The sequence below is a fragment of the Gavialis gangeticus genome, unplaced genomic scaffold, assembly GCF_001723915.1.
Source record: "Gavialis gangeticus isolate Ggan-Ray unplaced genomic scaffold, GavGan_comp1, whole genome shotgun sequence".
Lineage (NCBI taxonomy): Eukaryota > Metazoa > Chordata > Crocodylia > Gavialidae > Gavialis > Gavialis gangeticus.
Window position 1 is genome coordinate 29,635,339 of NW_017729033.1, and position 15,424 is coordinate 29,650,762.

A 15,424-nucleotide genomic window follows, 5' to 3' on the forward strand; every position below is an offset into this window, starting at 1 on the left:
CAAAGGACCTGTCAAGGCGTGGGGCTACGCACGCAGCCCTCAAAAGCTTACCAAAATTCAGTAAGCTACCCTCCACCCAAAATAATTGCCCATCCCTGACCTAGCCAGAGATGTGTCATGGAGTAGAAAGAGGGAGATGAGCAAAAAGGGTAACCTTCTGCAATTCTTCAAATGCCTTTTGATCTAAACACAAGGACTGATTTCTCAGCCATCAAATATTGGTTTTGCTCCTAGTAAATACATTTGAAATATGGTTTATGGAGTTTAGGTACATTCAATATATTTAACTATGATAGTATTGTGTCATCTTGAGAATTTGGTGATGTATATGCATAAGACTCATTAGCATATTAAAAGACTCATTCATGTGCATCTACTGTGCTTTAAGGAAATCGGATCTCTCTAGATCCAATTACATGCACAGTGTAATTATATCTGCTCATTAAGACATTCATGGCTTTTATTAAACATGCAGATTTGGGGCCAGATCCTCACCTGGTGCAAACTGGTGTTGCTCCATTGAATTCTGTGGATACTCATTGATTTCCACAAGCCTTTATATTTGTAGGAGGCAAAATATGTTAATTAGAAATCTGTTGTGAGCAGCTTGTGATATTTCCTTGTAGCAGTAGGGTGTGGGCATTCCAACTGCTCCTACTGCCAAAAAAAACCCAGTGTCTTGTTATGTCGTTGTGCTTGTTTGGCTCTCTGAAAGCCAGTGGCATGTATATTGTTTGTGTGGAGAGCTTCATTGAAAAGAATTTAATTACACCTTTGCCAGTTTTGTGACATGATTGTTGCATATTTGGCAATTTTCCAGAGTCACTACAAAGATTTTGTTCAGAGGAATAATTTTGGGTATAGGAAGCTTCAGAGTAAATAAATGTTGAATGGAAAGGGACTACCATGTTGTAGCTACAACACTGAATAGTAAAGCAGTTTCATACAATGTAATAAAGTAACTAAAGGAAAGGTAGCAACAATAAATACCATTTAATCAACCATGTTTAATCAAAAAAGCTGCATCTATAAATACCCAGTAACTATAATATATTAATTTACTGAAATTAACACATTTTTCAGGGTAGATTTTTTCTGCTCTGAGTTGCACTGCATAAGACCTTACTTTGTAAGCATTTCCACTGATTTGATTAAGGCTACTTCTGGAGTAAGGATGTATGTAATGTGAGCAGAATCCGACTTTATATTAGGATTGATTAAATAAAAACATCCACGAACAGAAGTCTAATAAAATTAGTATAACAGTATAATTTTTTTGCTTTCCTGTCAGAGAGGGCTAGAAAATCCTTAAAGTACAGCCAATTGATATGCACCCAGTTCCAAAAATGGTTGCTGTCAGTTGGAGAGTGAGACAGATTTATTAATGCAAAACAGTAATTTCCACCAGCAATCTCATCTGTCCATCTTCCTTTTATGAAATCTTCAGAGAAAGAAGGAAAGCGATATATCTGTCATCTCCTGATTCCCTACATACAAAATGAAGGGCATTTCATAAAATGTATAGAATGTATATTTGAGGTTAGCTCCAGTTTTGCAGAGGGAAAAATATATTAAAAACTATCCAGGAATAACATTTTTACTGTCGCAGACTTAAGCATAATACATATCCTAAGGTGGAAAGCTAAGATAATCAGCACTCCCAACTATAAATGTTTTAACCAGGTTTACTTTAAACAGTGGGTTTAGTCATACAACTTTAGTAGTACATCATATTCTGTAGTACATCACAATTAAGGAAGGAAGTTACACTTGAACAGATCTGAGCAGAATATAAAGAATTATTCTCATTCTGCACAACAATGGCTATATCCCCAAGCTGCTATATCATAGATAGCTTTACTTTTAAATGTAGTAATAAGTAAGGTCCCTACTTCAGAAGTAGATGCCACTATATCTTAATTTCTGGTAGTCTGGTCATTATGTTAAGATAGAAAAATTTGATTTGAAATTTCACTTGTCTCCCTTCTTGCTTCTGGTTTGACAAGCTCTTTCATTATACCTTCGAAGTCAAACGAGATATCCATGTATGAGATTCCAAAAGCCATTTTCCTACAACAGTCATTAGAGTAAGCAGATCCTGTCTGGGAAGAAGGCATTGCTCCTTTCACATCCATCAGCGAAAGAGGCTAGTTTACCAGATCTATGGGGCTAGATATCTCCTTGCATATTCAAGAATTCCAACACCCCATGTGTTCAGAATGCAAGCTTGGGTTTTAATGGTTTTTCTTTTTCCTTTTGTGCTTAAAACCTGATACAGAGGCCTTGGATTTACTTCCTTTTGCACTGAAGAAGTCCAGTCAGATAGATCTCAGGTGAATTTAGCTACTGCTCTTTTCCACTTGCCTACATAATGAGTTAAAGCTGATGGAGCATCATTTTTTTTAGTTATAGTCATTAATCTGTTTTATTAGTAGGACATGATATAATAAAGGGGAAAAGGCAAGTACCCTACTTGCCTAAATTTGTAGAACAGCATAATCTCAATTAGTTTAGCAATGAATCCCAGCCAACTAAATCTAATTCTGTCCAAATACCAGCCTTGAACATGCTTTTCTCGTCTGAAGTAAAGCAATACAATAGGTGACAAGCTATTAATATGCTGTTTTGAACTTCTTAACCCTCATACTCACAGGGCTTTTAGTATCTTCCCTTCCATATCCTGATGCCTCTTATCTTAGAATTTTGCTATGTTTTGCTATTGGGTTTAAGAAAGATCATTCTAGTAAGGTTTGGATTGATGAGGAGTTGTTTTTAAGTCTCATGTAACTACCTGTACTGTACATGCTTCAAACATACCATGGTTGTTTTAATAACAGTTATCTTGCATTCTCTACAAAGAAATCTGAGCTGCACATTTCTAATCTTTAGTGCTGCTGGAATAAGCCATTCATAATACAGATGAGTTACCAGATAGATAAAAGCCAAATTTACTTGCTACAGCAGTCCCTTATTCTACAATATCATCATTGTACACCTGACTTGAATGTTTACATTTTTGATCAATCCTGCTTTCATTACTTACTGTGAGGCTGCTCAGCACTCTGAATTGATCTCCTGGGTATGGTCCAGTAACTACAAAGCATGTGCAAAAGAAGTCTGCCCATTCTATCAGTATTTCAGTGCTAAATGACCTCTGGAATTTGGGAATTCCTGGAAATAAAATTCTAAGAGTTTGCGCTGAAGAAAACTTGAAGTCTCCATTTTTGGAAATAGTGGGTGTGTCTACATGTGTGCTTAACTGCACAGTAGACAAATTTGCTGCTGGTATAGCATCACAGTCTACATGTGATGCTATTAGACTGCAACAAACTAATTTTTACTGTCGTAAGAGAGTGCTGTTGGGCATGCGTAAATGCTGACCTGGGTGTACCTTGCATTCTGCCAGCCCAGGCAGCAGGGGGCAGGTCCTTGTCTGTTACCTAACTACATGGCTCTGCTCTTTGGGCACTCTCGTGCTCCAGCCCGCCCCTCTGGCACTTGACATCCTCCGCAACTTGACACTGTCTCCTGGAGCCTGGGGCTGATCCCTCAGGGCTGCTGCACCCCAGCTCAGACTACCGCAATCCGTGGTGCATATGTAAATGCTACGCCTGGGAGCAGTTAACTTTGGCGCGAACCAAACCGGAACTTATCACGTTGCCTTAATGGCACTTGTAGATGCACCCATTGAGTACTGAAGCTCCAAGTATAGTTAGTGGAAGAAATGCTAGGTAGCTGGCAATTGTAAAAATCAGGGTCTTATTGTTATTTTAAAGTTCTGATAATGCAAAGATTTATTTTTGGAAAATCCATTAAGTTTCATACCTATGCATAATGGTGAATATGGCTTCATTAAGAAAGTACTATTCAAGTACCTGAATGGAAGTAATTCTAAATTAAATACTAACCAATGCTAACCAATTTTCTTCTATTGGCATAAAATGAGTATCTTAACTTTTCCGTAATTTTAAGAAGCTCATCTTTATTTCTGTTTCTGAAGTCCAACAGTTTATATATAGATGTAATTATTCTGAAAATTGAACTGGTATCATGCAAAATAATGTACTTTGTTGGTATTCTTGTTTTACTGTATTTACTCAAATAAAAGACAAGTTTCTTTTTCCCCCAGTCAGCATGTGCGGAAAAACCCCCTCATCTTAAAATCACATATGAAGTAGAGTGGGGAGCAGGCAGCTGCTGTGTCTGACTCTGGCCCTGAGCCTGGGTGGGGACCAGAGTCAGACCCACAGCAGCCTCCTGCCCCTCCCTCTGCTTTCCCTCTGCACCTTCTGCAGCCCCACCCACCCCTAGAAGAGGAAGTGACTGGGGAGCTGGAGGGGAGGATGGGCAGAGACTGGGGAGAGCAGGAGGGGAACTATGGGGAGCTGAGGGTGGGGGGAGTGCAGGTGGCAGGCAGGCTGTGGCAGAGAAGAAGTGGATAGAGCAGAGGGCAAGAAGTGGGTTGGGGGAGGGAGTCAAGACAACCCTCCAATACTTAGGTTCTATAACTGGAAAATTATAACAAATTTATAAATATTCCATATATAGAATCTAATTATTCAGGGGTTGCCTTGTATTTAGGGATGTCTTATGTTCAAGTAAATATGGTAATATTAATTTAATAATATATTTAAAGCATAGATTAAAAGAGTATCAATACTAATATGAAGCTATATGAGTAATTAGGTATACAATAAAGTGCAGCAAATAGTCCAATATCAGTTTGTGACAAAAATGATCATTTGAAGATGAGTTGCGTTAATAAACATTAGGGGTGTGCAAAGTGGGCTGTATTCGATTGGGATTCGGCCTGATTTGGGGGACAGTGATTCAATTAGCTGATTTGGATCACTGTCCCAATTCGATCTGGCCAAATCTGAATCCAGAGGTTTGATTCTGATTTGGAGAATCAGTGATTCAGCCATAGATGCAGCTTTATATGTTTTTTCTATGTACCTCGAGGTATCGGGTGTGGCTTGTGAATGCTGAGATGGTGGGGCAGATGGGGCATCCAACAGGAGCACAGGTATGTCCTCCATGCTCAGCGGCAGACCTGGAAGTGGACCAGAAGTACTGGTGCCTCCTGGGTCTGGAAGCACTTCTGGTCCACTTCCAGGTTCACCACCAAGCATGTGGGGGAACCCCCCCACACACGCTCCCTGGCTCAATGATTGGCTGTGGGGGATCCCAGGTGCCCCTCCAGACCCAGCAGGCACCAGTCGCTCAGCGGTGGACCCAGAAGTAGACTGGAAGTATTGATGCCTCCTGGGTCTGGACGTACTTCTGGTCCGCTTCAAGGTTCACGGCTGAGCTCACGGGGGACCCCCCATGGTCCCATGGGAGATGCTCCATCCGCCCCACCAATCTCAGCATTCACGAGCTGTGCCTGGTACTCTGAGGTATGTAGAAAAAACATATAAAGCTGTGTCTATGGCTGAATCGTTGAAATCTCCGAATTGATTCAGAGGCTTTGATTCAGAGAGATTAAAGGGTCTCCTGATTCAATTTGGATTTGAAGATTCGGCTGCTGAATCAGGCTGAATCTCTGAATTGAATTGGCAACCAAAGCTTTGCACAACTCTAATAAACATCATGATGTACTACCAAGACAAATGTAGCATAACATGTTAATTTTTGTACAGTGAAATGCATTCATGGAGATCCTGAAAGATTCATTCCATTTAGGAAGACAAGCAGGAACTAAAGATGCATAATAAAGATTAATGAGAATAATGCTCTTACTTTAGTAATAATTAAATGGATTTTCTTGGTAGGGGTTGCAGTACAGAGGAAGGAATAGAATTAAATTACCTGCTACATAAATAAAGAACTGTAATTAGATTCAGGATGGTAGAGTACGTCCAAAATGCTGTCTTGTTATTGTGTCTGTAGGCTTAAAATTACCACAAGTTTTGGTTCTTTAAGCAAAATAAGAGGACACCCAGTATAACATGAAGCAGTGCTGTTATTTGAATCCCTGTTGTCCTACCTAAAGGAGGGAGAGAAGGATAGTTTAATAATTGAGGGGCCTTGCAAGGGACTGAGCCCCTCTTGAAAGGTACCATGCCTTCCTATCTTGTATTGAAGTCAGCTTTGAATAATCAAGTCCAAAGAAGCTGAGCACATGCATCAGTTTTTGTGAATGGAAGATATAAAGAAAGTGCATCAGGAAAGTCTTGAAGCTTCCCTGATGTACAGCATGCAGTACTGAAATATTTATGAAGTAAAGATTTTCTGATGATGTCATCTTCTAACAGAGCTATTTGGACCAGAACTTGCCATTTAATACACAATATATTGATCCAAAACATTTAAGATGGAGTCAATTTAGATTTGCAAGTTGTTAAACAGATGTATTAGATGTGTGTTATGACAGAGCTAAAAAGCTTAGGTTAGGAGATGTAAATAAAAAAGAACTGTTATCACCAGCAGGCAGAAAGAATGGTATGTATTTCTATAAATGAAGTTTATCCATCAGTTTAGCAATATGAGTAATTACTGACGACAAATCATTTTGTCATAATCTCTTTGTTACCCTGTATCTGAAATATCTAGGTCTTTACGTTTCTACCGAAAAGTATTCTTCATTGAACATTATTAAAGATCTAACACATGTTCATTACCATTGTTAAGTTGCTAAAATGTGAAGATAGCAAAAGAAAAGAAAGTATTGCTGCTTACCATTTTCAAGGGTAAAACATTTCCCTTGTTAATTTCTGCTTCAGAATTGGAGGCATTCTTGAGTGCATGTTGGATGCAAAGCATTGTTTGTCTTTGAAATAGCCATCCAGAGTGCATAGCCTGTAAATGTGCATCGAACAGAACCTTTTCAACGTTTCTGAGCTGAGGCCTTAAGCAGCTTAGCAAATCCTTCTTTGTCTGCTTTGTGCTAAAATTACCAAATTGTTTTCTTGGACTTGCTGATGAATGTAAATCCAATAAGAATGAGTCATAGGAACTTGCAAGGTGATTTCTTCCCCCCTAATTAGTACATTTTTATTACGTTTTCTGTTTTTCCAATACAGCAGCATTGCTAAGATAATGTTTCATAACCAAACTAACTGATCTTGACCATGATTTTCTTAGTGTTCCAGTACTTGTTAAGATAGGAAAGTAGGTTATCTGATGCAAGACACAAAGGGAATGAACACCTTGGCTTAGCACCAGATCTATGCAGTCATTGGACTTCATATATATGGACATGCACGTGCGTGCATACACACATCTTCTACAGCACCTTCTACAGTTTGGGAGTAATCTAGTAATCTAGAATAAATGTTCATCTGCTGTGCTAGGATAAATTAAGCAGGTGCTAAGAGAGAAACAAAAATGGCAACATCAAGAAACAATAAACTAAGAGGAATGTCATTTGAGAAAGCCAGAACAGCCAGACTGAGATGGTTAGGGCATATCCTGTGTAGTGAAGAAGAAAACATAGCAGGAAGAGCAAGATGAAAAATGTGAAAGGAAGAGAAAAGCCGAAGTTGAGAAGGGAACGGTCATAGTCAGGAAAAATGTGAATGAATTGGGTGAAAACAGGATATCACTAATTAGAAAAAGCGTAGAAGGAAGGCCAGAGCAGCTGATAGTGGAGTTGAATCAAAGACCAAAATGAGAGTGAGAGAATGAAGTAAGAGGATTTCTTGATTCTAGTCTATTCTCCACAAAGACTTTAAAAAAAAAAAAAAAAGACAGAGAGCAGAGTAAGATGAATGAGGGTAAACATTTTTTTAAATAGCAGTCATGTAGCCTATCCTCTTTCATGACAAGGGCACTTTTGAATGTCTCAATTTCATTTAAAGTTTTTATATTCAGAAATCTGATCCCAACTTAAAGATCTCAAAAGTATGACAGATAATTTTTAGGGCTGAGTTGACTATTCACCTTCTATGAAAAAGTGATGGATCACTGAAGTCAATCTCGAAAAACGTGCGTTGACTTCAGGGCCCTTTCCTCAGGGAAAACAACCTCCTAATACAGATGGATTGATATTCTGCTACCTGCCCTGTAATAATTTTGTTATGTGTGGTTCTTGTGTTGCAATCCATGCTATTACTCAGTAAAAATGGCATCATTTTTTTTATTATTTTGATTTAGCCATTCAAGAATATTGAATAGCTGAAGGCACAGTGTTACTCTTTCCAATGTCACGTCCATTATTTATGGCCCTTGGTTCAAAAGTACAAACTGATTTATCTAAACCTATGTTATCAGAAGCTCTGTGTTGTTGGAAACAACAATGCTGGCCCTGTGCCATCTGATTCCTTTATATTGGAAAGTTCCTCAATTGCTCTTTTATGGTAGATGTACAGCTTCTTTGTGCTGTCAGAGTAGAGGACAAGATGGGGTCCAAAGATTATTCCATATTCCAATGGATTTTTAGGGATTTGAGGTTTTGGCTCAGATTGTTAGAGAGCAGGGGGCTAACTGTGATTATAGAACCTATTTAAATAAGATCCATCTTTATAAAATCAGAAGAGAATAATCAATGGTATATTAACCTTTTACTGTTCTGTGTAAGGAAATAAATTGTAAATATAATCACAGACGTAGTGAATGCTTTAATAGCTTTTCAGTGGCAGGTCTCTTCTAAGAGTGTAGGCATTTAGTTAAGCAACTTCAGGTCTTTGTTATGTAGAACTAAGGCATTTCTAGGGTGTTGCAGTGTCTGAGTGCCGCCTAGTTTTGCTAATGTGAATATAAAGAAAACATTTTATGACATATGTATAATATATCTATATCATGAGTTTTTGCCTAATGTGTAATTAGTAATAAATAGCTAGTTGTAGGTTTAATTTCTGAAGCATTTTTGGTCTGTCAAACCAGTTGCATTTCATTTTTAATAGTTGTATAATTTCTAACCATTTAACTGTACTTGGAAGTTGCTATCCTATATTGACTTGCAGAGACATCTGCTGGATGATACTGGTACAGCAGCAGGTTCTTTGTACAGTTGCTTCTACTTAGAAGCATCTGTTCAACATGATGGGAAATCCTGTCCTCCCCCACCTTCCAGCCCAAACGATACCAATGAACATGCTATTCACCCTGTTGTGGTGGACCAGCATAAAGTTACCTGCAACATTACAGTGACCTGTGGGATGTATGGGTGGAGGGAATGACCATGCTGGGAATGGTTTGCAGGGTCCCATTTACAAACCTTCCAACAGTAGGTATTGTGAGCCTTGCTCATTGACATTTCCATCGCTATAGAAATGGAATTAGTTAATGGAATACTTTTTCTTACTGCATGATTATTTGGAGTGCAAGTGTGGTAAATCATATTAAGAATTGGTGCTGACATTGTTACTGATGTCTGTTCACCTTTTTCAGGTGAGTAGGCCTCATTGTACTCTATATGACTGACTGTAGCTCTTTGCATCTCCATTATGCACCTCCTTCCACCATCAGCAATAAGAGTACATGACATTAATGTATTTTTAGAGGTGTAACAACACAACTGGGTGCTGGGGAAGCTGCAGCACATGCAGATAGTTGTTTTCATGCTTCCAGTATAATTACACATTTTTTTCCCTTCTCTCACCCAGAAAGTATACTCTTGGGGCAGCAGCCCTGGTTGCCCTGCCCTAGGTATGCTACTGTCTATTTTGTGCCTAACATGGCCACTCATGCAACCCAATGGATGCCTCTTAATTTTAGGACTGTAAGGGTTATAAGACCAGAATACTAACTCATCTAGTCCAAAATCCTCTTTTTGACTTTTACCAGTAATGGAAACTTTAAACAAAGCATGAAACAACTCCAGTTGCCCATCTACCTCTTTTATCTCTGACCACTTAATCATCATTGTCATCATCTATATCATTTTAAAGGTACAATTTCTTTTCTTTTGGTATTACTCCATGTTAGACAGTCACAGCCTCTGTAGATGCTGCTGTTTCACTAGTATGGCTCATTAATATTTTAATCTTTCATTTGTAAGTGAAACATTTTAAACCAATAATGGAGGATAGAGTTAAGACGGCTCAATTCCCTCTATATGAGCCCTCTCACCTCTGTTCTCCAACAACACAGACACATTACATAGTGTTATACCTTTTGACAGAGATAGCCATCAGGTTGCACCAGAGGGGTAAAGGGCAGCTTTGTCCTCTGGGCAGCACAGGCTGCTATACTTCTGGTTGCAGCAGCGTAGCCAGTCACCAGATACAGTGGCAGCTAGTTTTGCACCCTTTCCCAAAGGTGGTACAGCCTGCTGTCCTGGTCATCCCTCCTCAGTTACGCTATGGGTATAATACAGGGGTGAGAAATTATTTTGGCTGAAGGGTCACTTGACAAGTTTAGGTGAGCTGTCAAGGGCCACACACACAATCTTTTAGAAGATACCTTTTTAACAAATCCTGGATAAAAACAAATTGTATACTAAAAATCAAACACCTAAGATAAAATATTTTAATTTTATTTTGAAAAAATTGTCCTGATTTATGGGGTTTTTTGAGTAGTGTATATAGAGGTGCATAACAGCTCAAAATAAAGTTTTATACTGTGTGGGGGTGGGGGCGGGTTGTGGGTGGGTAGGAGGCGGGCAGAAGCCATCAGGTTGCAGGTTTCCCCCTGACCTGAAGCAATGCAGCAGGGACAGGAGGAGCCGCGGGAAGCGGGGGTGAGGGGAACTGATCAGTACCTACATGACATCGGGAGCAGCCCTGGTGGGAAGCTGTGTGTGCTGGCCAGGACCAGGGCTGGTGGGCATGGCTGGGAGCAAGGCACAGGCTAACCTGGATGGTGGGGGGGAGTGGGTGGTGGGGTTCAGCCTGAAGCAGAGCTCTGGATCCTGTGACTTGGATCCAATCAATTGGTGGACTGGATCTGGCCTATGGGCTATATTTTGCCCATCCCTGGTATAATGGAAACCACCACTGAAGGCAGACGTGGCACCTCACTACACGTCGCTACAGTTCTGTTTCTTCTCCTCTCTGGTAAACCAGGGTTACCTCCCTGTGCTCTCCTGCCACACCTTTGTTTTTATTTTAAATTTGGGAGCCTGCCATAGTCCACCAGAGTGATTCCTTCACCCCTTAGCATATTGCCTCTAGGCCCTCAGCCCCTCAGGCTTAGTTTAGTTTCTCACTATGAAGGCTGATTTTTGCTGGTGACAGCATAATCCTTGAATTATGCATAAAAATGATCACTTGATAGACTTGCCTCACTAGATTAAGTTTGAATCAATTCAAATCTAATAAAGGAAGAGTGATATTAATTCAACTTTGCTTAGGGGATTTGTTATTGCAATCAAAGGTCTATTTGCTTCTCATACAGCAGCAACTTGGTTTGTATTTTTCAGTTATTTTGGAAATAACTATATCTGTCTATGTCTCTATAATGCAACATGATACAATGAGAGTTTTAGTCCAGTTGCACAATGTTTAAGAATCAGGAATGAAAGAAAGATTAAGGCTCCTGGCACACATGACATTTATGGTGCAATTCACAGGTTAGTTATGCCATAATGTCAACAGTAACATTTTAAAGGACCATAAAATGGCAAACCAGCCACAAAGATGTTCCATATGTCAAGTTGAACATCTTTGAGATTTGGTTTTTTTGGTGCCTGAAATTGAATGTGTGGCAAGTCCATATATCATATACATGCCTAGGACCTGATTTGTCAGAATCAGCCCCTAATAGCCCTGGATGTCCAACCAGCCAAGAGCTGACAACCAGCTGATTGTCTACACTAGCCTGGGACAGCTCTGGGTCTCTAGTAATCTGATTTGTTGTCACCAGCCACAGGGGCAGCCCTGGTTCCAAGGGAGGGGGAGCTGCAGAGAGTTTAAACCTCCTGGGGCTGCTGAGTGTTGGGGATCAGGACTCCCAATAGGCAGAACTAAGGGGATCCCCCTGCTGGGGATTTTAAACCCCACATACAAAAGCACCTTAGCTCTGCTAATTGGAAGCCTTGATCCCTACACCCAGCACCCGAAGGAGTCTCTCTTCCACTGCAACTGGCAGCAAAGCTGCCATCACTCGACTAATTGGGATCTGTCCCTGATACCTATAATTGTGCATCCTGCAAGGGACATGTGGCATGGCAGGAGGCTCAATTCTTGAGACTGCAGTATCAGAACCCATTGCATGATTATTTCAATGTCTGCGAATGACCTTGTGCTTTTGTAGATGCTATTGCTGGCCACTTGTCCATATACATGTGTGCAGAATACCATCTTAAATAGTAGGGGTGTCTGAAGTGGGCCATATTTGATTTGATTCAGCCTAATTTGGGGGACAGTGATTTGATTTGTTGATTTGGATCACTGTCCTAATTCAATTCGACCGAATCCAAAGCTGAAGTTTTGATGCTGATTTGGGGAATCAGTGATTCAGACACAGTTTAAATGCTTTTTCTACATACTTCAAGGTACTAGGCATGGCTGTTGAGCACTGAGATGGTGGGATGGTTGAAGCATCCCACTGGAGCATGGGGGGGCACGTGCTCAGTGTGGGACCCCCCACATGCCCTTGGTTTGGCAGTTGGCTGTGGGGTAACCCTGGGTGCCCCCCAGACCCAAGAGGCACCAGTGACCAAGCTGGGGGGTGTGGAGTGTGGGGGGGGGGTCCCCTGCATGCTCTGTGGCAGACCCAGAAGTGGACTGGAAGTCCTTCTGGTCTACTTCTGGGTCTGCTGGGGACACCCTGCCCTCCCCCACATTCCTGTGGGATGCTCCATCTGCCTCAGCATCTCAGCGTTCACAAGCCGCCTGGTACCTTGAGGTATGTAGAAAAAACATATAAAGCTGTGTCTATGTCCCACTCTCTCCAAATCAATTCAAAGGGTTCTGATTCAAAGGATTCAAGTTCGATTTGGAGAGCTTAAATGGTCTCCTGATTTCAATCTGGATTCAGAGATTCGGCTGCTAAATCTGGCGAAATCTCTGCCAAATCAAATCAGCGACCAAAGCTTCGTACAGCCCTAATAAATACAGATGTTCAGGTATTCAAACCTACCTGGACTTAAAGATAATTCCTTTCTAAATAAATAAATAAAAAACAATTAAAATAAAATGATAATGAATAAATAGCTCTGTTGTGACATATTCCCATCTCTGAATTTCAAGATAATCCTGTTATAACTGTCAATGAAGTCAGCTCACAAAAGCTTATGCTATACAGCTCTAATTTGTCTATAGTCTACCAGGTGCAAATATATCAGCCTGACTTCAGACCAACACTGCTAACTACTTCTCTCTGCATGTATTGTAATAGACAGGATGTAACAATAGACATTTGTCCATGAGTTTGATATCTATTTCAGGGTGGAATCTTTATAAATGTTATGCTATAACTTCAAATGAATTATGAGATCGATGCAACAAGCATTAGGTAAAGTTCTTTCATGTGTTATGGAGGAAGTAAGATTGGATGTTCAACTGAATCTCTTCCAGGCTTTAGGTGAATGGATCTGTTACTGAGTCCAAGTTTAAGTGGTCAAGAGGCTGAGGTGAGGCAAATAGTCTTCTGCCTCTTCCACTCACTGCAAGCTTGTCTACAAATGACAAGCTATAAAGCTGCTTCTTAAATCTCAATGTGAAATGACTATTAGAAAAGCCCAAGTGTATCTCACAGATGTGTAGTGACACCATAAAAGCTAGAGTGAATGCAGTGGTAGGTGTTTAGTCGGAAAAGCATATCCTCTCCGAGTAAATTCTTATTTACTGCAGATAAGGATGTATCCAATGATCCATAACATTATGTCTATATAAATTCCTCAGCAGAAAGAGTTTTGTATCAATGAGCATATTTCCATCCATTTAAAAAAAAAATATGATTTACATTTCCTGGACACGCATTAGTTTGAAAAATAAAAAATTTCTTCTGCTTTGCTTTGTTTCAGCGGATTCGAGAGCTAGAAGATAAAATAGAACTTCAAAAGCGGCAACTCAAAGAAATAGAGGAGAAGGTAAATGTACTGTGCAATAGCCATACACAAGTTTATCTGTTAATATTGACCTTGTAATTTAATGGTGTTTGCCTTAATTTTCAGAGGCCTATTTTTATGCAAGGAAAGTCTAGTTTTAATCCTAAATGATAAATTCTAATTTTGTAGATATAGGCACCATATCTGGAACCTGTCCATTCATTTGCTTTAAATTGACTTTCCTTTTAATGTACAATTTTCTGTTGCTGCTTCTTGTAAAGTGTCAGTGCATAATTGAAATCCAATGTCATTAATTTGGACAATCTATATTAGTGTGTAAATTTTCCTTACTCTGATTAGAAAATCCTTACTAGTTAACAAAGAAGTGCCACTTCCATGAAATATGGCTACAAATCTTTTGCATCTTTAGACATTAAGAATAACCCAGCTCAGAATAATGCATTATGTTTTTGGTAATGGGATTTTAAAAAGAAAGTATAATCTGGCTACCATGGACCATTATGTAGATGTAATTTTTACTCCTGAAATTAAGAAATATCAAGTTGTGGAGAAACTCTAGAAAATTTGATAACCTCACTTGCTGCAAGGATGTCTGTGATTGGCTAATGGCTATGTGACAGTTGTGCCTCTTCGGGGCTGTCTATTAGTGGTCCCGCAACACCGATCAAGGGCCAACTGCCTGCCTTTTCGCCTGCCATGCCTTGTTGGTATTTGCTTGATTGGAAGATCTTAATCAAGTGGGAGGCTGCCTATTTTCTCTCTCAGTGCCTGAGGCACTATCTATGGCTCCTTTCCTCCCCTTACACTGCAGCCCAAGCCTTGCAGGTGTATCTGATGTTGTTCAGGTCTGTCCTACTCTCCACGCCACGTGGATGCTCTGTCTTGTCCCTCAGCCTGCATCCTCCCCAACACCCTCTAGCTCATCTCACAGCCCAAGCCCCTACCGGCGGCATCTAGCTTGTCTCGCACTGCCTGTTCTGGGACTTCTCGCCAGTGCCTGCTCCGGGGCTCCTCGCTGCCCCCCCTTGGCTCCGGGGCTGGGGCCAATGCACCCCAAACAATGCTGCACCCTCTTTGGCGCCAGGAACCCCCACGCTACTATGGGGTCCCTATGAGGCCTCCTCCAACCCCTAATAGCCTCACCCAGTCCTCCGGTCAAAACAATAAACACAAGAACACAAAGCCCCCAGGCTACAACAGAAAAGTTAGACTGTCCTGGTCAAAATAAGAATCCATCTCTACCAGAGAGAGAGCGCACCAACCCCAGCAGCAACAGGGGATGTTCCCACTGTCAGAGTTCTCCCTTTTGTACTGGTCGAGTTCTTCCTCCCTCGGCCGCTGGAGGGAAACTTTTCTCCTGGCCTCCTGCCTGGGCTTAAGAAGGGCTAAGCTCCACCCCTTCCTGTCTCTAGGTTTCACTGGTTGCCCTAGCAACCAGCACCTGCGCAGTCATAGACTCATAGAAGTAGGGTCGGAAGGGACCTTGTAGATCTTCAAGTCTGACCCCTGCCTGGGCGGGAGAAAAGA

General features: G+C 40.7%; 1 protein-coding gene across 1 annotated transcript in view; it reads left to right on the plus strand.

The window, feature by feature from the left end:
- LOC109303614 (myosin heavy chain, clone 203-like) overlaps positions 1-15,424 on the plus strand; it is a 115,335-nt gene that overhangs the window by 47,775 nt on the left and 52,136 nt on the right. Inside the window, exon 6 of the mRNA XM_019525814.1 lies at positions 13,853-13,918. Coding sequence (XP_019381359.1) covers positions 13,853-13,918 — 66 coding nt within the window. The remainder of the gene's footprint in view (positions 1-13,852; positions 13,919-15,424) is intronic.